This window comes from Melospiza georgiana, chromosome 1 (assembly GCF_028018845.1).
Source record: "Melospiza georgiana isolate bMelGeo1 chromosome 1, bMelGeo1.pri, whole genome shotgun sequence".
In the NCBI taxonomy this organism is placed as follows: domain Eukaryota; kingdom Metazoa; phylum Chordata; class Aves; order Passeriformes; family Passerellidae; genus Melospiza; species Melospiza georgiana.
The window spans coordinates 85,044,329-85,069,447 of NC_080430.1; the positions used below are offsets into that span (position 1 = coordinate 85,044,329).

Below are 25,119 nucleotides of genomic sequence, written 5' to 3' on the forward strand. Positions count from 1 at the left end.
GAGAAGAACTATCTCCAAGTCTGTCTTTTAAAGAAGAGTATATGCATATAATTAAACAGATTAATAAATACTTATAGCTATACATATATGATATATAAAAATTTATATACATGATCAGCATTTATAAGTACACCTAGATTATACTTAAATATTGTTTATATATATATACTTCTTTACTAAAATGTGCCTTCCATAAACTTAGACATTAAACTGTATGTGTTAAAGCAAAACTTTGATCGGGGTGTCACTTAAGTGGCCCTCTGAAAATGTGACATTTAAAGAGAAAAACATATGATTTTATTATGAATTGTGTTAATTCTTCATGCTGGGCAGAACCTATGGTGTGCTTTTTCCATGCTGCTGTGTCATTTTCATTTTTCCTGTAGGATGAGCCCAGCTCTGGGATGGATCCCTGCTCTAAACGGTACCTTTGGAAAGCTATCCTGAAGGAAGTTCAGGATGGCTGTGCAGCTGTGCTGACATCGCACAGGTAAGACCCTTATCCCAGCAGCCAGCATACTCCTGTGCTGCAGAAGAGTATATTGTGAAAACCTGCTCACTCTGTTGTGAAACACAGATTAATTCTTGAAATTTTATGGCAATTCTTTCCTATTAAACAAAAAGAAACCTATTTAGATCCCAAATATTTTTCATAGTTAATTTTTTAAAAATAGAGTGTTGCTCAAGGGGCTGCAGGCACAGCAAAACATATTAATAAGTAATTAAGTAAGTAATTCTTCTTTTTCCATGCTCTTTTTACTCAGTGTTGTAGTTTCTCTTCTTGCTTGGAACATCAGGTTACTTTTTTGTATTTGGCTATCTTAAAAATCCTTACAAAAGGAGGCGTGAGTGAAAAATTTTCTGATTGTATTAATTTTCTGATTTGCATCAGTATGTGAAAAGAGTAATTCATGGCATCCTCAAAATGGATGCGTCAGCTATTCTCTTATGCATTACTGGAAATGGTAGGAGAGACCCCATCCTCTTAGAAGAGTCCATCTACATTAAATACCTTGTCAGTTCTCTGATATGGTCACTGGCATATTGGTTTAATGGAGGAAACATCGATACTGTTTTGTAACATCTATAGTGAAATGAAATAAATTAAATGTTCCCTCAGGTAATGTATATAAATATATATATGGTATGTATAATTATATTAAAAATTTCTTTAAATGAGGGAAAGATCATGAAAACATGTTCAGAGAAGAGAAAATTCAATTATCAGAACAGCAATGAAACATTTGACAAATGAGATTTGAAGTACAGATGAATTAATAAAGGAATGTGGCCAAACTTCCTCCAATGTTTTATATTTTCATATTTTTTTTAGATATTGTTAAGATGAATTTGTTGTCCCAGTCCATCATTGATGGAAAAAATTTCCTAAAAATTTTTAGTATGTTATTTACAGAAGCTGAATTTTAAAATTCATGTACCTGGGTTTGATGGCCAAGTGCTTACCAGCACACTCATGTAGAGAAAGTGGGTTATACATTGTGAATTCAGCTCTGTGATTTTCAGGAAAAAATATGCCTTGATTTTTTAGCCCAGATTAAGAACCTCTAGTTGTCAAACACCAGCTAAATAGAAGAGACCTGTGATCTCATTGCTAATATGTTGTAAACAAAATCCATCAAATTGTACTAACCACACATTTAACTCTACAAATGAATGACTTGAAGCACACCATAAGTACAATGTTACTGTTCACATTGTTGTGCCAGGGTGAAGGAAGGAGAAATTATTTTATACTATTTATACTATTTTCTGAAGGCCATTGGGGCTTTGAGATTATTTACTTGTATAAGTACAGGAATTTTACATATGAAGTAAACTTTCGTACATGTCAGCAAATACATGTGTAAGGTATAGAGAGGGTTTGCTGTGTAAAAATCAGGTTTTGAGGGCTGTTCACCTACTTTTCTGAGACAATTTTTTACTTACAAATCTGAGACAAAGCTTCTGTTTTAACTGGGCAGGAGTGAGGTTTTATCAACTGTCCCTAGAGCCCTAAATTTGTGTAATTTTGCCACAGCTGGGGAGCATTATGCCAAGAGGAGCATTAGGAGTCATTCAGTGAATTTCCTGATTTGTGGGAAGATGTGTCAGCTCTCTCCCTGTCTGTCTCAGACATCACAGTTCTCACCACAGCCTTGTCATGTTATAAGGAAATTGTTCCTAGGGCAGAACTTAATTGCCAGTGTTTGTTTTTTTCAAGGCCATGTGCTATGCAAAAGAAAGGCTTCTCCCTTTATCCTTTAGCTCAGAATAACCATGAACCTGTATTAAAGAGAATAACAGAGTTCATGTCTCCATCAGTGGCATTCCTGAGATTGCTTATGAGGCATTTGCCCGTGGTATCATTACCACAGGCAAACGCCTCATAAGCAATATCAGGAATGATTATATTCTGACCAGAATTGTCCAATAAGGTATGGACTAAAATATAAATGATGGTTTAAGGCTCTCTTCTAGCTGTCATGTGGTAACCGCTTTTGGTACATACTGATTAGGGTTATAACTTTGACTATCACCCTTTGAAGCCAAAGGTTTTGTGTACCTGTTTTGCATCTGTCCAGATTCTTGCACTTCAACTGAAGTTAGGTATAAAAAATGTTCTCTGATTTCACTACTAATTATTTGGTTTTTTCCCCTCGATTTATTTTGCAGTATGGAAGAATGTGAAGCTCTCTGCACAAGGCTTGCTATTATGGTCAATGGAGCTTTCAAGTGTCTTGGCTCTCCCCAGCACATTAAAAACAGGTATTATGCATCAACATCAAAACTTCTGCATCTTTATTCAATCTAAGAGCTGGCTAGATGCTTTAGTAGTGCTAAGGCATAGGCACTTACGACTGCTAAGAACATCTTTTTCCTGCTGTCACTGAATTTAAAAAAGAGCCAATCAGGATAACTTAGCAAGCTAAATTGACATATGACATTGCTAAAATGCTTTGTAGTCTGCATTGGTAATTGAAAGAGACAGATCTGCATCTAAAATGAAGCACTTCTGCACATAATCTAAAGAATACATTGTGAGGCTACAACATGGCAATGAAATACAATTTGGTTCCTTCTGAGGGTTTTTCATAGCAGAAAGAAGCATTTTTAACAGGTCAGCAGCCAGTACGAACATCTACTTTGAACTCTCTCTGCTCCCTACCAAATTCACTGACAATTGCAGATATTTATGCTGTTTTCTACATCCTTTTCCTGATGTGCATAAGCCTCTTTTCTGTTTGAACTCTGCTCATGAGTTAATTTAATATCTATTAATGAGAATGTTTAATTCAGAGGATGTGCTCAAACCACCATAAAGGAAACAGGATTGGAAGCTGAGGGGAATGTTGCTGCAACTTATAGCTAGAACATTTACATTCAGTTGCAAATGTAATTGTTAGGACAAGCAGACAGTCAGCTATGTAAGATGATACAGCTCATTTACAAGCAGCAAAGCTACACTGCTTTGTACTAGCTCAGCACTTAGTTCTCTTAAGTGCAGATGCACTTGATATTGGGAACAAGCTCTACAGAAATGCTTTGGAATTGCTGTCTGCCATGCTTATAAGGCAGAAGTTATGTGCTTGGGACAACTTCTTGTGCTATGACAAGCCTTTTGGCTTTCTGGCCTTCTCTTTGGGTAGAACCATAGATCCTTGCTCCACAGCTGCATTAACAAGATGGGCCTGACTCACACTAGCTCCCTCCTTTCAAGCTTTTTTCATGGAGGCAAACTTTCAGTTAGAGATATTACAATCCAGATATTGAAAAAAATCATTGATATCTGCATCTCTAATTCTGATGATTCTGTGTGACTGTAACCTTGTTTTCATGTTTGCTCAACTTTCAGTGCCTATTTGCTTCAATTTCTGCCGGCATGAGAAGTCAGTTTATTGGCAGCAGTTTCTTACTCTTTCACATCTAGGTCTTTGCCATCTTGTCTCTTCCCAAATTTCCTAGCATAGGGTGGCCTGTTATCTCACTGGCTGGAGTAGATTAGTGAGTATGAAGGCATCCTTTATTTCATTTGTATGAGAAACAGATCATACGTGGAGGACGGTGTAACTCAGTATGTAAAGGACAGTTCAGATCTTAGACAGGTGAAAATGCTATTTGAAGATGCATGTCCCCCCACTCAGGAAAAATGGTATTACTTGGGCACTTCAGCTGAGTGTGTAAAGTTAGCTGGGAGGAATGTGAGTCTTCACTTATGTTTCAGATCCTCTGGATTGAGTACATATCTCGGTCTTGTCAGCTTGACCTTGAGAGGGCAAAATCAGACAGTCCACAAAGGCTACCTTCCCCTTTATCTTATCAGTGACTTTGTAATTTTTTTGACACTTCTGATGTTTCCTTTAGCAGCATCTTTCTATCTTTCCTCCTATGGAAACAAGACATCAAAAGCATACTCATAAGTCTGCACTTATTCATATAAATAAGGCAGTCATTTCTCAATTTGCTGCACTACCTCTGTAGATAAACTTCTTTCAGATCACAGTTAGTAAATCAATGCAGAAGTATCCTGCTGGAAGTGTCATCATCATATTACTTCTTATTGAGATGATACTGGTACTGTTATTACTGTAGAGATACTCACAGATCAGCCATTCCAGAATCAAGGCTTTATGAGTGCCTCTTTCAAATTCTCTAAAGCAAGGTCATAAAAAAAATATTTGGCAGTCATGTTCATAGCAATTATTTTTTTAAATTGTTGTAACTTTGTAAAAAGCACACCTTCTCTATATTAAGAATATTTCATACTGTCAGCAGGTTTGTGTTCCATGGCAGTTTTTTAATATATGTCCATCAGTGACCTTCACATGGGAAAATATGTGCACTTGAGATCAATATTGCTGAGATTTTCTACACAAACTGTGTAGCTCAAGCTGCCCGAAGATTTTTCATTTAAGGCAGGACTTTAACTCCTAGCTTATTGATTGACTTGGTCTCCCAGTTTTCCATGCTAACTCTTCAGGAACCTATTGAATGTTTTTAAAATTTTAGAACCCTTTATTAAGAAAAAAAAAATGTGAGCTTTATCAAAGCTTAATTTAATTATTAATTAAAATCATACAATTTTCTGAATTTTCTCTGACTGCCTGATACATTTCCTTGGCTGGAAAAACAAAACCACTGTAGAGAGCACAGTCTTAAACTGTCACAAATACAGCTGCTAAAGCTTTCAGAAAAGACATTTCTGTGTTTTCTTTGGAAATCTTTTGACAAGTGCTAGAAAGATGTCAAAGACTGTTCCATTACTTGTGTTATTTTGCTGGCTTAATCTAGCTTCCAAACATCCCTCCAACACATGCCAATATGATTCTTTATCACAAAACCCAGGCTATGACATACTTAACACTTAAAGTAATTGTTAGGAGATTAATTGCACAGAATCTACAATGTTTTCTAAAGTTCCAAACTTACTTGAAGACATTTCCTGGTATGCTACCTTATGGAGGATTCCTGCATCTACATGAGGTGGGGAGGGGGCAGAGAAGCAGAATTCCAAAGAAATCCATTGAAACAATTAAGCTTTAAATAATTTTAAAATCTTCATTTTCTCACTTTCTGCTCCACCTGTGAACATTGTGAAAAGATTCCAGGACTTGGAAGAGTACTGAGTGATTCCTTCCAGTTTTCCTACAATTTATTAGCCCTATCATTCTCATTGCCATACAGAGTAAAATACTGTTTCTTCTAAAGTGTAGACCACAAGGACTAGTAAATCTAAGCAGCTATTAGGAAATATCTACCTGGAAGGAAGGATGTTTTCCTTAACAGCCAGCTCTACTGATATAATCACCAATCTTTTCCTAGTTTTTCAGTGTTTTTATGCAATTAGCACTATTATATTTGTCCCATGCGCCATCTGACAGTAAAAAACCCATCACCTCTTATATTTTGTTTAAAAAAAATGTTCCATGAAATAATATAAGGAAAGCATAAAAAAACCTGATTTTGTTGCATCTGATTCAATTTAGTTACCAATACTCTAAAAGTTTGTATTTTTGGATAGTGTTTTTTTGTGCTGTGTGTGAATGAATCAGGCTAGTAATATACACATTCATATTAACAGGAAAGAATGGTACTAAAATAAATTAATGGCGTGAGAGTTATAGATTATCATGGTTTCTTTGTAAGATTTTACAGCTTGTTTTTTAAAAATTGTTCTAATTTATAAGCTGTTCTTGACATCCTTAAGTCTGTTTTCAATTTGTTTCTACAAATCAAATTGAGCAAATATTTTGAAATCAACACATGTCCTGATCTGGCTTTGAAGATTGCAAGGAGATAAATATAAACACTATATGAATCCTTAAACCAAGGAAAACTTTGATACAGCTTTTATTTATAAAATACTAAATCCTGTACTGTAAGAAATAGAAGCATATTTTGATATTACAAGTGATTCCATTACTATATTTCAAGTAATTTCTTCCTCTTCTAAATGTAGGCACATATACTAAAATGACATTTTTCTTCCATTCTTGGTGAATTCTGTCTTGATGAAGTCCTCAAAATTGTTTCATTTGTTTATTCTTTAGTACCACTCCAGCCTATAGAGTCCAGATTATGATCACCTTTTTGATGGATATGTGATGAAGGTTTAATGGGTCTTCCTTGGGGCCCTGTTAAATTTGCTTCTTTGCTTTGCTGGGGAGTTCAAGGATTCAGCTCGTTCTCTCTGGCTACACTTCCAGCCCTTGGCAGATGTGAAAGATCATAATTGTGGACTGAGTACAGCTTTGTCAGATGGCAGGACAAAATTCTGCTATGAAGGGTATGGGTGAACTCCAGGAAGATGCTAATGTGAGACATAAATGCTTCATGGGGATATAAAAAGTGATTCTGCTTCTAATGTGTGAGACTTGATCCATTTTTCCAGACTTTCTGCAAGCCTGTCAGAAAATGTTCTTCCCAAAATGTCTTCTCACTACAAATGTCGGTGTTTGGGTTTCTGCTCCCAGCTGCTGAACCTTGACTATATTTATATATGTTTAAACAGATTTAAAGTATCTACAGAAGTTTATCAGCAGAATAATAAGGGTAAAATTTCTATATAAAGGTTTTTTTTATTATAGGTGGCAAATTTATAAAAAAATATCGAGAAATGTAATGGGTAGAAGAACAAACTGAAGGGCAATTTTCAAAAGTTAGCTTATTAGTTCTAGATGTAGTTTGTCTGAGATTGATGTGTTAACAGTTGTGCCCATTAAAGCCTAATTTCAGACAACTCCTGCCAACAGAGTCAATTACTCTAAATTGTGAATGGATTACATTTAAATGCTCTCTTCAGTATTCTCCATTATACTTTATGCTTTTTTAAAAAATTCACAAAAGCATTTTCATGTGAGATACAGCTGGCCTGTTCTCTGAGAACAACATTTTGAATATTATCCTTCATTCTAGGGCCATCTGGACAGACTTCTCATATCAGAAAAACCCATACCAATTTGTCAGGCGCTGGACATCAAGTCTTTTCTCAAATTTTATCAGCAAGCCATCTGATTAAATTACCCAACAATTAATTCATTTGCTATAGCTGTGTAGTGGTTTCGATTTGCCAATTTGAGGTTTCCTGGCCAATGCACCAATTAATGTGGTGGGTTCAGTGCCGGCGAAACAACAGTGCACTCACTAGAATACACTTCTTCATTTTCTGCTGTGAGATAGGAAGAAGGCAAAGTAGGCTCAAAATTTTAAAAGGATACAAAGAAAACTTTATTAACAGAAACAGAAATAATAAGAAATAGAATAAAATCTTCAGAACACTTACCCTCCCCTTCAGCCCCCCAACTTCTTTTTTTCCCTCTAATGATATGCAGAAAAAATTCAGTCAGTTTATCATCTCTAGAATAGTTTTTATTCAGCTTGGAGTCCCAAGTGAAGAGGGAGAGGAGTCCCTCTTATCAATTTATGGAGACGTCTCCACAGGAAAACAATTCTCTCATGGCTTTTAATTTCCACAAATAGCAGCCACATGGAAATCTGAAATTGTGAAGATCCTTCCATCTTTCACAGCTTTCCCACAGCTGCATTTATGGGCCATGTCAACTTATGGGATTCTATTTTAAAGGTGAGCTGTTCAAGAGCGAAGGTTCTCTTTATCTATTTTGAGATCATCTTCATGTCTGAGAAAAGAGATCTTCTCTCCTTGGGGGCAAAGGGTCTTCATCACTCTTCTCTCTCTCTCTGCTTAAACATCTCTTGGGATCACAGCTACAAAGTCAACATCTGCTTACTTTAGCATAGATGCCTTTTCTCATATCTACAATTTGAACACTTCATCTCCCCATACTTTCAGCGAGTTACAGGGGAAAAGAGTCTGATGTGTCAGTTACATTCTTCTCCATAGCTTTACAAGAGGATTTCAGCCCCAAAGTCAAGGCATCTCCTTATCCCTCCTATATGGGACTTGACTCTTTCTTCACTGACCTTGGTTTCTTCATGTTGTTCCTCTACGTGTCCTCACTCTGTCTTTTTCTCTCAGCCCAAGGAGAATTACAGGGGTCTGCAAGTCTTATCTGTGCACTTAAAGACTTAGAATGGAAAATATGTTGGCACACTATTCATATTTTACCCTTTTTTAAAAGGCTGATTGAGAATATTTTATCGCTTTCCTCAAACCTACACATGTAGTTTTCTTATATGGAAAAGAGAGGATTAAAATTAAAGTTCTTATCAATATTTCAGCCTTTGGTGGACACAGTGTTATTAGTTGACATACTAGCAATAAGCTTAATATATACTATAAAATATAAAAATTGATATAATTATCATTCTTCTTGACCAAAAAATTCTTTCTGTTGTACATGAAAAACGTATTCAACAGTGGATGTGTAATCTTGTAACATAGCTATTAGTTTGTCTTTCAAGAGGAAAGTTTGAAGGAAAGAGCTCTTAAAACTTAAAAACCACACAGATTAAGAGCTCAGGAATGAACAATATCTGTTTTACTAGGAGTTTTTCAAACCTGTTCTAAAATACAGTATTATTAGCATTTATTGGATCAAGACTTCACAAGCATCAACATCTTTGTTTTCCACAGCACTTCTGGAAAACTTGATTTCAAATAGTTACTCCCGTTTTTATAGAGGAGTAACCAAAGATTGGTGCTAAAGTTAAAAGGGTTTGGGTAGCCCATCTGAACAGTTTATGACTAAATATTTTACCTTTGTTCAACATTGCATTCAAAGCAAAACTCCAGTTAACTTCAGCTGTAGCTGTGGGTGTTCCAGAAGGCACTGTGAATTCTCCCTGCCAACTGGAGCCCTTGGTTTCCAGGTAGGCCCCTAAGAAGACAGGAAAGCACTAAAGAAAGGTGTGGTATAAGTGAGTCACCACAGACCACACGGGTGTATGAGGATGAAAGGGTAAGATTTGGTTTCCCAGGGTGTTCCAGAACCATGAGGCACTCTCTTCCCTTTCTCGTCCTTTCTCTCATCAATCTGCTGTCTCATTTGCAGCATTTTCTAGGCACTGCAGTACATAAAGCCAGTTGTCTGAGCAGGTACATCCAGTGTATGTTGTCAGGCATTCACAACAGGGATTTCATTACAAGGTGCTGCGTGATGACCTAATTGATGTAAACACTCTTTAGGTTGAGATTTGACCTTGAGGTGTTGATAAGGTCTTTTAGTAGGTATTTTAGTGTGTATCATGATTATTATGATTATTATGTTATTAAAAATCAGTACACCCAAACCCAGTCATAGAAACACAATGATAATGTTACTTACTCCTGTCTTTTTCACTGTTGAGCCCCATAAGGTGATTTGAGGAAACAGTTTGGGTTCCTTATAGGCTGTACCATCAGCTTTACACAGGATTACAGCACTGCTTCTCTTGTTTCTCTGGGAGTGAAATATATAAATAATGCAAGAATAAAAAAATTCCTGATACTTGGCAGTATGTGCAGACAAACAAGCACAAATATGGAGAGATGTGTGAAGCTGTTTAAACATTTATCGAGATTTTTTTAGGGTTTCACCACATATTTGGAAATCACATCTAAGAACTTACACGAGCACAGAGAACAAGGCAATTTTGCACCCTGCACTGCTCATAATCTGGAACTGTCACTGTTATGACAATTATAATTTTGAATACAGAAATTAACTTTAGATGGATTCATATGAAAGCCTGAGTGTGTGTGAACAAATAGTTCATGTACAATATACCTGAACAAGTGTTAGTCATCATTTTAATAACTGTTTTTGTGTTTCTATTGTTACCCTGGAAAAGTCACGATTACTTAAAAATGATGAAACAAACTCTATGAATAGTACATGGAAGAGAGACTTTATAATTTATTTATGTCTGTTTGTTTGCATCTAATCAAGTTTATCTGTTCAGCAAGACTGAGGTGCTGAATAAATGCAGAAGGAAATCCCATTTTAAAAGTGACAGGGTATTTACATTTGATTTTAGCATTTAAAAGTACAAGTATAAACATTTTATTGTAAATACAAGTACAAATACAATTTTTAGCATTAAAAATACAAGTATTTAAAAATTAATACCTTTTTTCCTTGATATTGTCTTTGTTTGTTTTTTAATAGATGAAACAATTAAATACATTGTGTGATTTAAAATTATCTTAAAGTGTGATTAATTTGTTTTAATAATTTTTTTTAAATTTTATTTTCTTTTTTCACTTTTTTCAAAGTGCCTTGTTTACAATGTTGTTCAAGATTTGTTCTGTTTGTAAATTGTATTTGTGTCTAAAGCTGTGAGAGGAATGACCTGGATGTGTATCCCATGCTTCAGCAATTATACTGGTGTAACTAAGTTACCTTGCCTAGATGAGGCTTATTTTAGCTTAAACGATTCTGTGATTCTATTCACTTAGGGGAAGTAGAACCATATCTGCCTGCAAATGAGTGTAAACCAAAGCAGAGGGATAAACAGCACAGTAGAATGTTATTCCCTCTCTTTGATTTATGGCACATATTCTAAAAGATGCAGTTCCTTGCAGACACTAAGTGCCAATGTTCTCTTTACTATTTTTATTTTTTTTATCCAATAATGTTATTTTGAAGCAGTCCTTTGATTGAACTAGTGCATACACAAATATGCACATTATATTTCAATCAGTAAACTTTCGGTGAGCTGAAATTTTTTGCTGTGAATATATGTATAAATATATCACAACATTGTCCAGGAAATGTACTCTTTGATTAGTGGGAAAGAAAAGCATATGGGTGATTAGATGCTCTTCTTATTCCCCAAAGTTTAGGAAATGGGGCCATGTTCTTCATTTCCTGAATTTACATTCAGTAAATTTTACTGGGGGATAGAAGAGTTGGTAAATAGGCTTTGGGAAGAGTGTGATTTGATGAGCTGTTTATGCTGGACCTGCTGTAACTTAAAACAGTGGTTTCAAAGTTTGGTTTTGTTCATTTGAACAAACTCTTAAGCTTTTTAAATGAAAATATAGATTTTTTATTTTTTAAGCAAATAGAAGTCTGATGATAATGTACTTTCTTTCACACAAAACAGGTTTTCATGGGTCAAGCTTAAGAAAATCTATTGGGTTATATCCTCTAGGGACTCCTTGTGACCAAATGCGGGCTCAGCTGTGTTTCAACGGGGACTCTTGTCCCCATGCAAACCTCTGAACCAGGACCCCCAAGGAATGGGCAGAAGGGAACATGAAGAAGCTACCTTGCTCCATGTGGCAGCTCCTTTCCTTGATATTTGTGAGAATTTTCAGCCTTTGGGCCACTAAATCCACTTCCATTACCACTGCAAGGTTAAAAGAGGATCAGGAAAGCATCCAGGGGACTCCCTCAGTATAGATTTGGTTACACTTTATTTCAGTGTGTGACTGGAGATTGTGTAGATACATATATGAAGTCGATTTAGATAAACTATTTTTTTACTGCTGGTAGTGTGGCTGTGGGGCTGCAAAACTTCCAAGAACAGAGGAACCATTCAGGTGATTTACCCAGGCTGACCTCCTCTTGGGGATATTTATACCAAAAGAAGCCTGAGATCAGATTATACACCAGCTAGCACAGTATTCTCTCTCTGAAAGTGATCAAGAGGGAAAAGTACAGGAACAAGATAAGCACATGAACTTACTTTACCACATTACTCAACTGCCTTCAGCAGTTTCTTTTTTAGACAGTTCTTAAGTCAGAAGTGATTTTAGTGGATCCTCACCATGAGTTTTTCTGGTCTCTGATTTTGGTGGATCCCCATCATGAGTTTTTCTGGTCTCTTATTCTACTCCTGTCAAGTTCTGACATCTAGCACATCCTATGTCAATGAGTTGTACAGTTTCCCTACATTGTGTAAGGAAGATTACTTCATCTTACTGACTTGGTGTATCTTTTCCTGTAATTTAACACTATGACCCTTGCTCTTGCATGAGAAACATATGAGCGAAGAGTTATTTCTTATTTTCATTGCTTAGTCATGATTCTGGGCTCTCTAAAAATATCTTTGACTGCCTTGTCATCTTTCTTTCATGATGAAAAGTTTTAGCCTATTTAGTAATTCCTGGCATGGAAATATTTCAATTTCTTGTGACCTTTTTGTGTTCCTTTTGCTCCCTTGTTATCTGAGTGCTCAGATACCTTGAGGACCTATATAAATTAGAAGTGTGGACTTGTAGTTTTTGCTAAGCTCCTGCTTCTGCAGCTGATGCTGTCTTTAAATAGTCAAGTTAATAAGTTTACAGTCAATTTGAGAATTTATGTTTTAACTTCAGTCTCATATTGTCATTTTAACAGAAAAACACTCAATAAGTTGTACTCCCAGAACCACTAATGAGGTGAAAGTCGAGCATGAACTAGGAGTTTGAGGAAGAATTGGAAGGATAGAGAGAAGAAAAATATTTCATTTTGTTTGAACATGTGGTTTTGTGTGTTTGTTTATATAAAAATAGAAGTGCAGGTGTAGTTAAAGTAACATGGCAGTGCACGATGCGTTCTCTGTTGAATAGCTTTGAAGAAATGAAGAATCTTTTGCAGCAGATGGCTGCTGAATGAATCTGCAGGCTCAACTTAGGCCATTCTAATGATTATGTCTTCCTCTTTAGGCCTTGAGCTCTCAGGTGCTAAAGGTTTGGTGCTAACAGTGCTAATCAAACCAGATTGTGGTTTCCTCTGTAATTCCACTTTGTGTTTCTGAATTAATTGAATTGTCTGAATCAGAGAGCAAAACAGAGTGAACAAAATGGTCAGCTCAGTTTCCATTTCCTCAGTGCACTGCCAAAAGCAGCTTGCTGATTATAGCAGGGGGAAATGTTTATTGCTGATCATCTCACTCTATATGGGGAGCTCTCATACTAAAACAAAGTATAAAATCAAGGTATAGAAGCATCATAACTCAACTAGCCAAAAGATGAAAATCTTTTAATGTTTTTTTATTGGTGCTATGCTGGCACTTATGCCGTTTACAATTTAGAACTAAACCAAAGTTGCACAGACTCCTCTGTCTTTGCTAATCAGAATTTTGATTCATTTTCTTTGGAAACTTCATTGCATACCACAATTTCATTTTATGAGACTGTTGAATGTCTCCATAAACCAGCATTTTTCAAACTGTAATTCAATGGTCGTTGTATAGAAATGCCAAAAAAACTGATCAGAATCAATGATCTCTTGTAAAATGTTGCCTCAGGTTAGCTGTCAACTAAATTGAATACCCTTGTTAGCTATATTCATCTTTGTAACAACTTTTTTTATTGTCGCATGTATTTTTTTCAGGGATGATGCTATGCATTTAAAACATTTAATTAGAGATCTATTTAAAGCATAGTAAATCATTGCACAGCAAATCTGCCAGACACTGCTTTGGATTCCACCTAATTCTGGATCTCTGATGAATCAGCACTGTTTGTCTGTCAGGCTACACTCTCCAGTAAATATTTAGTACCCTGCTCTCTGGACTCAATACAATTTAGCTCATGAAACATCCTTCAGGAACCAACAGACAGGACACTGCATCTTACTCCAAGAAATTAACCCAACAAAGAAAAAATCCAGCAACAAAAAAAACCAACCCACAAAAAACCCCACAATCAACCAAAGGCTAATAAAACCTATGCTCATTTATCTGTGATGGAGCTTTTCATTTTTATGCAAAAGCTGCCACTGTTGTGTGCTGCATAAAAAGTTAGGATTTTTGTTTGAGATCCCTGGAAATTGTATTTTGAATTCATGTGAAATTCTAATAGAATCAAATCTGCAGTCTATTTTTTTCATTGTGGAAACTTGCATTGCTCTTAAATTGATGCCGATTTTTCCTTTATAACAACAGAGTTTCTGGCCCACTGCAAAATAAAAGTTAAAGCCCTTACATTGCTGTGTACTTATTATAAGTGAGGAACGTGTGGTGTTTCATGCGGGCTATTTTGCTGGGAATCAGTCATGCACTGATAAACTGGACATTTATCTCAAAATAGTTCTTTCTATCATTTTTACCTTTTGCTTGATAATCTGTAGTCATTTTTTAATGTATTGATATAGGGCAGCATTGTAGAGTGTGCTGTGATATATGCTCTGCTTTGATGACACGAAATTGTGCCTCTCACCAGTCAGACCCAATTAAGCCAGCTGCTGCCCTGAATCATGAGCTGTGCACAGGAAAGGCTTGAGAGAGGAGAATTTTGGCACAAGGGTTTGTTACAGAGGTAATCACTAGGAACTAAACCGCTGTAATAAAGGGTTTGGCAGTGAGCAATTGCCACACTGGAGAAGGAAGAAAAGGGAGTTATGCTGCAATGAAGGATGTGGTACTAGTGGTGAGTGGAAGTAACAGATTTCTGAGGAGACATGGGCAGTGCTGCACAAGCTCCCTGTCCCCCTTTCAGCTCTGCCTTTCTCTTGCTCACTGGCAACAGGGAAGAGCTGTGGCAGTGGAAAGGTCATCTGCTGTGGCTCCTGCTAGTGTTTTCCCCTAGCAATTTACCAAGAAGGAGAACCCAAAGGAAGGAGGATATGTAGCTGCAAAGGAGGGAAAGGGTGCAGCACAGCACCTTTGTGTCCCATGTCTCTGCTGAGCTCTGTCAGAGCACCCCAGTCTGGGGACTGGTGCAACACAACCTCCATTGCTTAAGAAATGTGCACAAGAACATAGCTGTCATTTCAATATTCACTCATTTATTGCAACTTTCCCAAATAACCATCAGCAGTGAATAAGGCTAATAAAAAAGATAGTGTTGGTTAGATTGCCTGTACTTAACTTTTATCACACTTGTGTTGAGAAAGAGAAGTTCATTTCCTAAATTATTCTGAGAGAGATTGAATAGTCATAGAAGTCAAAGAAAATTTGTTAACTTCGGCATCTCCTTAAATATCCCTGCACTTGCCTTTGCATATCTTTAAAACACCATTGTGTTCACATTGCTGAAATCTCCTTTTGAAGGTGCAGCTTTGTTAACAGATTTGAAAAATAGTGCTACATGCCCATTTTTCTCATCAGAAAAGTTGAAGGACTTTTTTTTCTTTTTCTGTATATGTGATGTAATCTTCATGGCTTTATACTGACCACTCAAAGCAATCTAGCAATTAAAGCATAGTTTACTTAACAAAAGTTCAGGTATATTAAGTAGTGAAACACAATAGTAACTAAAATAATTTGGCATAACATGTTTATTGTCTCTGTTATTATTAATTTTAAAACTTTCTCATTGAAGTTCTGTCATTCAATAGCATTATAGTAAAATCACAGTGATATGCAGTAGGAATGCATGATATTTGATATAACTGTAGGAAAATCAATTGAACCAAGTGTTCTCCTTGTCTTCATGGTGTCCTCATGAATTTATGTTTTTGTGTCTCATTCCCAGGTTTGGAGAGGGTTATTCTGTCAAGGTTTGGCTTAGCAAAGAAATAAGTTATGGAAGAATGATTTTGGACTGTCTACAAATGCATTTTCCTGGAACACAGTTTAAGGTACATATAAAACTCCATGTTGTAGTATATGGCAAGATTAATTTGGGGCTTGTAAGAACAGTATGTACATGTTTGAATATTTAAACGTTTGGATATATTTATCTTCTTGGGAAAAGTACATATAAATATACCTTTCATTTTTCTATTAAGCAATTCATAAAAATTTGACTTGTGATGTTGGTTGAATCAACTCCAAACAGGCATTTAGGCAATGTAAATAAAAAGGTCTTTTCTCTGACTGAAAATTTCCTTTAGCTTTTATTATTGAAGTTGAACTCAAATCTGTGTTCACCTGAAGCAGGACTACAGTGTAGTCACTAAGAGTATTTGTTTTGATTGCTTTCAAAGCCCAGAATTGATAAGTGTCAGCCTTTACTGTGATTCTTTGATTTAATACAAAGCCTTATAAAAGACTTATAAGAATTGCATTTCAATAAACAACACTCTCAAAGGCTTTAACTGTGTACAGGAAAAGAATAATGGGAAAAAATGTCTTAGATATGAACCTCTTTGTGGGTAAAAGTCTGTATTGTGCTCAGACAGCTGTATGTCTGTGCATGTTCAGCCTTTTTCCAGACTGCATTGTAACAGCCCTAGTCTGTTAGATTCAAATTTTTCTAAAGTTTTATATCTTTTATGAGATTAACAAGATTTCATCTCACAAAATCTGTACTCTCAGTATGAGCTACTCTTTGTTCTATGAATGTAGACAAAATATGTTATTTTTTAAAAGCTCATATTTTCCAGATTAATCTGCAATAAGAGCCTATTGAAGGTAGACTGATTGTAAGCAAGTGTAGCTTCATGACAAAGTACATTCACTTTTATATGTTCTCATAATTTTTGCTTGTTTTCAGGGACAGCATCTTAACCTGCTTGAGTACCATGTACCAAGAAGTCAGGGATGCTTAGCAGAGCTCTTCAGAGTCCTAGAGAATCACAAAACTTTTCTCCAAATCAAACACTACTCCATTAGCCAAACTACATTAGAGCAGGTATTTTATCATTTGTCTTTCTTCTCTTTCCCTCACCCCTTTTTTTTTTTTTTTTGCCTAATTGTTTTGTGTATTGTAGTTATTGATGTAGTAGAATACTGTATCATTTGCTGGGTTACCCAAATGTATGTAATACTCCAGCAGTTCCAGGCCATCTCAGTTCACACAGTGATTCCATGTCCCACACTGCTTTTATGCTGGAGGTGAGCACAGTAAAAGCATCACAGCCAGTAAAGGCATCACAGCAAGCCACATACTTGTAGTGTGCACAAACATAATCTTTGCTTAGATGAATCTGGAGCTGTGTGGGACAACAAAATAGGACTGTGAACTGCCACCTCCACAGTCCAAAAGTTGGGATCTTACCAATGTCCTTGAATAGGCTGAATTGGTCTCTGTAAATCGTGGTAAACCTTAGACCTTCAGAACATTCTCCTGTGAGAATTTTAAATGCACAAACAGACAGAAGAGACCCAACTGCTAAAGATTGTGAAATCTTATTGTGACAAAAAGAAGAACACATTGATGGCAAGCATGGGATTTCTGGGTGATTGTGGTCTGTCACATCATCTTCATAGGCAGCTGCTTGTTATTCATTCTGCAAACTGAGAGGCACATCTTGTCAAAATATTAATTTTCTGTGATTGATGGTGTGAATTTGTTCCTTTTTCCCATGTGCAAATCATTATTGAAGTATTCTCCTCTGTGCTGGTCTACTAACTACTTGTAAATGATCTATTCACTGAGTGACTGCATATAAGGTAATTTCAGCCTGTTTCTTCAGGCATTGTTCACTCAGGTTTACTTCCTCTCCATTTTTCATGGTGATGCATCACCTCAGTCACCTACCACCTCTTCCTCTCCCTGACTGTCAGTTTTAAACAGGAAAATAGCTCTTCACAGTAACAAACACACTTTAAATGCACCCAAGTTTGCTTGCATGTGAAGAGGATCATTTGCATAAAGAAGAGCCATTTTCCCCTCTACTTGCCTTACTGTGAAATGCTTGTGTGGTTAAAAATGAAACAAATCTTTATGTAGTAAGATCTGTGTTTAAAAAAACCCAAGCCAATTCAAGGAGACGCATTAGTTTTTGAATCAGAAGTGTGCTTTCACCTTGAAATATTTGCACCCTCCTCAGTAATATTTATTGGCAGAGACAACAGACTCAGATTCTTTAGGTATGTCATTCAAAGACAATTAAAACCATTGTTTCATATTTACTTGTACATAAAATGCCTTTTTCAAATCCTGGTAACTTATTTTATCATAATTTTTATAATTTATCAACCCCTGTCTTAGCTGGAGAGGGGAAGAGGGGTTATTTCTAGAATTTATAAAACATGTTTTTAGAGGTGTTCCCTCAACCTGAGTTATTAATTATTTTATCATAAAAAGCTAAGGAGAGCAGGTAAGAAATGCCATCATCTATATCCCCAAAGTCTGAATTCAATTACTTTTATTTTGAAAATCCTACTTTTTATCATGTCTTACAGGTATTCATTAATTTTGCGACACAGCAACAGGGAGTCCCGCATTCTTCACAAGGATCTCCTGTTGTTCATCATGATCATCTCCCAGTCTAGGCTCAGAACAGGATACAGCTTCAACATAACATATGAGTGTGTGTGTGTGTTTGCATATATGTACACACAAGCTACATGCAATAACTTTTCAGCTGTGAGCAATCTGTGTATGAGAAACAAATAGTAAAACCAGAGGTGAGTTTTTATCTGTAGGCCCAAAGGAATGGTACCAGTTCTTGGTTAAGCAAGAAACTGATTATGAGGACCAAAAAATCTGCCAAAAAGTAGGTTTTCTTAATTTAACTGGAATTTTAAAATACAGATAGCCCAATTAATGTAGGGAAAAAAAAAAAAAAAGGCTGATCTGAAATGTCAGTGTGTATTAGATTTTTTTTTGTGATAGCTCTGCATTCATTTGACTATAGTACTTTCTTGCATGCGTACTTAATATCTAACTTTTACATGATAAGGCAAGAAAAAACAATTGAATGGTAGCAATAGCTTGGCTATCACCCAGTATTTTTATTTAATCACACAAATTGAGAGCCTTTCAATTTTCATGTTAATTCAGTTCTGTGTTGTGACAAGCTAAATTAACCTTTTTGTTGTATAAAGGATGCACTGTATTCCATAAGGCTTTATGTTAAAGAGGTTATTAGTGTACTAGCCTAGTCTGCCTCCCAGTTATCTTAAGTAAATTTAACAAGTTTTCATAAATCATACTTGACAATGAGCCTAAGCCTGTAGGTTGCTGCTGGAAGTATTCTCAAGTACCTTTTTAATGACCTAGTTTGTTTTTCTCATTTTTTTGTTTCCTTTTTCTTCAAAAAGAATGTCAAAATGCTGTTTAATGGGAATGTTAAAGGAAAATAAGACAAAAATTCAGACTGTGATCAATAAACTTCTCAATAAATATATTATGATGCTGGATACTTCAGACAAGGCCACAGTCTTCAGCTGGTACTTGTGCAAAATAAGTGAACATTTAATGGATAAAAACTCCTTGTATATTGTGCTTGGAGAAAAAAATGTGTGAATTTTTTTTTTTAGTAAATGGCTGCCTCTTCCAAAACAAATCTTTGAAGCTTCTATGAAATTAGCTCATGCCATTTTATTGAACTACACTGTCAAATAGCTGAAATTGTAGAACCAGTGACTTAGAAGTAATTTGCTGCAATATGATTTTGGGTGTGCAGTGGTGAGGGAAGTTCACTTTGAGATGGGAGAATTTGATTTTAAATGGCCAATATTGCAGAGCTGCTGCTATAATCCCCTGCTGTACAATGATAAAATATTAAATATATATATATTTGTGTTTTATGCTTTGCAAGCTGACTCAGAAGACTGTTTATTGAGGCTTGATTTGTTTATGTTGCTTTGGCCCATTATGCTTTGTTAAAATCAGGAATTCAGGCTGCCTATTTAAAAAGATGAAAGTATGTCCTTGAAAAATAAATAAAATCCTAAATATTTACAGGCTTTTGCTGCATGTGCATATGGGTCAGAGTGAGTGAGCTTATGAAAGTGCTTCATCATTAGAATGGATTGGTATAATATCAGAACTCTGCCAAGCTACTCAAGGCCCAAAGGACCTAGGGGCCATTAAACCCCAACAGCCACCACCCTGGTAGAAGTGCCACGGCACAATGGGGTGTCCAGATTTGATGTGAAAACTGTTATCTTTAATCTCTTCATGAGGGTGGGAGTGGAAGGTTTCTAAGGTCCCCAGTTAGAACAAAAAACAGTCTATTTTACAAAGCAGAGCATGAGAGAAGTAGTGGACATGAAAGGAAAAGGAAAGCAGATGCAGGAAATTTGGGCAGAAGCAGAAATATGCCATTATTGAAGTAACCTGCTTAATTTCAGCACCTCAGGATGGAAGAACCTGAGCATTCAATGAACAGCCAAGGATCTCTGAGCCATAGTCTGTAATCACTCAACAGAAGAACATTTCTCTAGCTCTTAACTGAAAAAAGTAGAAGGGAAAGTATGGCAGTCATGTGCACTGGGCTTTTGGCTTTTTTCTTTTATTTTTGTTGGTGTGTCTAGACCTGTAGGTCGCTGATATTATTACTGATTGATTTGCTTTGTGTTTGTTTGTTGGGGTTTTTTTTGTTTTTACAAACTGATATCTCTGTCTCAACCACCACAAGTCCTTGAAATAATGATGAAATATACTCTAGGAAATTTAAGGATTTGAGAAAGTAGATGATTACAATCCTTGCAGTGTAAGGCAGTTGAGCCAAAATATGTGATTTGTATGAAATTGTGAAAAGAGCGCTTATTCCTGCTGAGGAAGGGTGTCAGGCAGCTGAATTAATAAAACAGCTTCCCTTGGTCAAATTCCTGCAGTTTGCTTCCCTTGGTCAAAGTCCTGCAGTCTGTTTTGACCAAGGGAAGCATAAAAGCACAAGACTCATTGTGGTGAGACTGAAAAATGATAGCCTAGCTGAATGCTCAGATAGGGGAGCTTCTTCAAGGCTTAGCTGTGTAACACTAATTAAATGTCACTTTTTTCTGATTAAAATATGAAAGATTATATTAGTTTAATAGGTAAGTACAGTAAATAAGGTTTGCTTCAGACTGATGGTTGAGTAAATTCAGTTAACAGTGGTTTTCTTTTTTTAAATTACTTCATATGCATCTCAGGAGACCCAATTTAATTCAGACAAGTAGCAAACAATGCCTGTCTACCAATCCTTTATAGGTAAAGAAGGTCAAAATCTAATTGAGTGCCATGGTACCAGATTCTGTCTCAGAGGTTATTTTCCCTTTCTTTAACTTGTGGCATTCCTAATGTATGCAAGTTTCAACAAAAGTATTTTGAAGATTTTTGTTTCATTAATTTATTTATTTATCAAAATAAATCACTAAACTAGGAGTCTGGACAGAAAAGGTCAATTATACATTAATGATGAAAGAATCCTTGAATTCATAATTCATTAAGAAATATAACACCTCTGGATTTGGAATCAAACACAGCTGAGGATTTTAACAATACTTCTCTTCTGTGGTTCTTGTTAGAAAAGTTTCATTTTATTTCAGCTGGAAATTTCTCTGACTGTGAAAGCAAGCCCTTCACCCTGAGCAATAAACTAGAATTAAGGTCAAAGTTATGAAATCAATTGAATAACTGAAATACTCAACACTAAAACTGAGAAGATGATAGTCATATTTTTAAGGGACTATTCCACAGCCCAAGTCAAAAGAAGGGCTTTGGCCAACCTTTGAGCAGATTGTTTCAGGCCCTCTCTTTATTCTCATACAGTAATAGAATAGAATGATGTGACCAAAATAAACAGTAGGTCTGAACTTTAATTCAAAGTATCACAAATTCAGTGGGGGTGGAAGGGTGATAGTAGACGGGATGTCAAATCTCACAAATCACCTCTTTGAATATGGCTGCACATTAAATTTCTGATTATAGAATTTTTTTCTTCTTACAAAATTACAGATTTTTTTTTCTTCTGGAAAGAAAGAACTTATTTCTCTGGTTTGGTTCAGTCATGGCCACAGATGATAAATTTTGCCCAGGGTAGTGAAAGACATATAACATGATTTTTCAGCAAAGGAATTGGGTGCCTTTTAAGCTTGCTTGTCCTTGTGAAATTTGAATCACTGGGGTCTGAAATCACATACATTTGGAAGCATAATCCAACTCATACTGGAGCTGCTCAACTTCCAGATCTGTCTAAAACCAATTTAGGTAAGGATATTGCTTTCCTGGTCTTTTCCTTGTAAGTAGTAAAGCTGACACTTTCTTTGATTCGATTTAATATGATCTAATCTTTTTATGTCAGCATTTTCAATTTTTCTTTCTTAAGAATAGGGAGATCAAAGCTAGCAGCAAAAAGATCTTACTTAAAGTGATTGAGGGCTGACTGGCTCAGACCTACAACAGCTAAAGAGAAAATGTTTCCTGAGTTGTGTATTAGATCCTTACATTACAAGTAGAAGTGATGCTGTTGCAGGTGCAATGGGGGCGGGCAGCAGGTAGAGAGCAGAAATCACAGCTGTCTCATTCTTGCACAGAAAGCAGCAATCTGCTGCTATCAACGGGCCAGGTGCTGCTGAATGTTTTAGCCGGTGTGTTCTCTGTGCTGAATAATGATAGGGGTCACTGAAACAAATCAAAGCATCTTTCTTCTTTATTAAATTTTTCTGTCACGTACTAATATTGTTCCAGCAGTGCTCTCATGCTTACTGCTACATGGAGCCATGTGCTGGGATAAATTCTGACTCCTTTCACAATGGCCCTGTAGAAGCCATGATCAGAGTCTGCGCTGTGGAGGTGTATGCACATCTTTAGTTTAGGCTGATCAAAGCACCATGGCTCATATCTGCTTTTTATGATATACAGCTGGAGAAAGAGGAACTATAGGCTATATAAGCAAAACCAATAGGTGAGATTTCCATGTGCAACTGACTAATTCCAGCTATAGAAGACTACACATACGTAATTTTACTGCCTGTGCATGCCATGGGCAATTTAAAAAGTGCCTAGGGATTAATGGGCTATGAGGTGCTCAGCAGAAAAATGTAAGATCCTCTGATGTGTCCGGCAGAAAAATGTAGGATCCCCTAAGGTAAGATCAAACAGGAATCTTCTAACCCTCTTAATGAGGCAATAAATGCTGGTGAATAATAAAGTCCAATGCATGTAATTTGAGAAAAGTATTAGAAACACTTTTGTCCTTAGCAGGTGCTGAAATAGGGAAATGCAAACTTTATTCCATATAACATTTTTACATCATTCTTAATTCCTGTTCTACTTATGTTACTATATGCAGTAACCAGACCCCCAAAAAACTTCAGTGCTTCCCTCAGACTAAAATATTTTGAAATGTGATTCAACGTTCACAAAATGTGAAAGCTTTTGGAGCTATTTTACCTTAGATTTTTTGAGAACTTGTCCTTAAAACTTATGTAATTATAGCTGAGTGTGTGAGTGAAGGAGCATGTGACATTTATGCTGAACCAAATGGAATATGCATGTAATGCTATTGCTGAGGAGTTGTAGTCACCTGATACTTTGTAGCTAATGATAATTGTCTAATAAGAAGAACCTGAAATTGTTTTCTTAGAAGTCTGCTATCATAAATAATTCTGTTAGCAATGTGTGAATACAAAACAGATTGAATATAGCTAAAAGAGTATTTGCAGAATGTGAAAGGTAAGAATCAAGGTCACACACAGCACGTTGAAGTGTTGTATTGTTGGGGTTTATTTTCCCTTTCAAAGTTAACGAAGTGATTAGAAGTGGCACTTGTCAGTGGCCAGCTACACGCTGAAAATGCTTATTTGTGGCCCAGAGCTGAGGCTGTTTACATGCTGATCAATTAGTAGTCTCTTCTTTTTTTTTTACTACCTGCGTGTTGTAGACAAACTGGCAATTAAATTTAATACATAAAATTATATTCTGAGGTCTTTGCAAGCTGCACAATTAAAAATTGATTTTCTGGGTGTCTAGCAACTGAGTAAAATAGAATAAAAATGTTAAGTAAATTTTGAGAAGAGTCTTTGCGGAAATGTTTGAGAATATTGAGTTTTTCTCTGCATATAAAATATAGATTTCTACTTTAAATCTAAGTGCAAATAAAGATGTCCATAATTATATGCTTCTATTTGTGGAATGGATATAGCTTTAACCCACAACCTTGAGCTGAGAAGAGCGGGAGCCCTGAAGATCTACTACGTGTCTGAACTCAGGGATGGAGACTGACCACAGACTCTGTAACTGTAACTGGAGGGTGCATGTCTCTGCAAAGTGTGAAGAGCCCTCTTTTTAACCACTTCATGGTATTGACTGCAGGAAGAACTGAAAAAACTTCCTGTTGCAGGCCTTCCTTCCTTATAAATACCTGTGACTGCACATCTATCCATCCCATCTATATGTGGCAGAGAAACTGCCACAAGTTTTCAGGAAGGATGAGATTTTTGTCTGTACCAAGGTTCCATTTGCAATGACTTTGCTCAAGATTATTCTTCTTTTAGTAGATTTTAGTGTTCTTAGTTAGCAATCAGTGTTTTCAGGCTTTGGCTTTTACCCTATTTTGTAATGTGACAGCTGGCTTTGTGGGTTTTTTGATACTGTGGTGTTATACAGGTCTTTAAATACACCCCACCAGAAAAAATTTTAGTGTCTGAGGAAAATGTTTCCCTTGGTAGATGTTTTGTCTTTTGCTCACTATATTGGTTGCCAGATCTTGGATGTGAAAAGCTTCCCTAAAACTGTCACTTTAGAGAGTACTGAAAAGCTGGGAACTTTTCTGTTTCACTTCTGCTAAAACATGGGAGCAATTTCTCTAAATAAATGTACTACTCTCAGCAAGTTCAAAGACACCAACAGTGTCTTGCCTATATTCTGCTTGGTACCAGAACTCACACTTGCACTTACCTGGCATCTTAGAATCATAGAATGATTTGGAAGAGACCTTAAATATCATCTAGTTCCAGCCCCCCTGCCATGGACAGGGACACCTTTCACTAGACCAGATGGCTCAGAGCCCTAACCAACCTGGCCTTGAACACCTGCAGGAATCTGTGGCTTCTTTGGGCAATTTATTCCAGTGCCTCACCATCCTCACTGTAAAGAATTTCTTCTGAATACCTAAACTAAACTTATTCTTTTAGTCTGAAACCATTCCCTCTTAGTCCATCATTCCACTTCCTAATGAAGAGTAGCCC

At 36.3% G+C, this 25,119-nt stretch overlaps 1 protein-coding gene across 1 annotated transcript in view; it reads left to right on the forward strand.

The window, feature by feature from the left end:
• Positions 1-18,492, forward strand: part of ABCA13 (ATP binding cassette subfamily A member 13) — a 169,025-nt gene extending 150,533 nt beyond the window's left edge. Inside the window, exons 51-55 of the mRNA XM_058032791.1 lie at positions 387-490; positions 2,674-2,766; positions 15,806-15,911; positions 16,769-16,906; positions 18,403-18,492. Coding sequence (XP_057888774.1) covers positions 387-490; positions 2,674-2,766; positions 15,806-15,911; positions 16,769-16,906; positions 18,403-18,492 — 531 coding nt within the window. The remainder of the gene's footprint in view (positions 1-386; positions 491-2,673; positions 2,767-15,805; positions 15,912-16,768; positions 16,907-18,402) is intronic.
• The last annotated feature ends 6,627 nt before the right edge of the window (positions 18,493-25,119 follow it).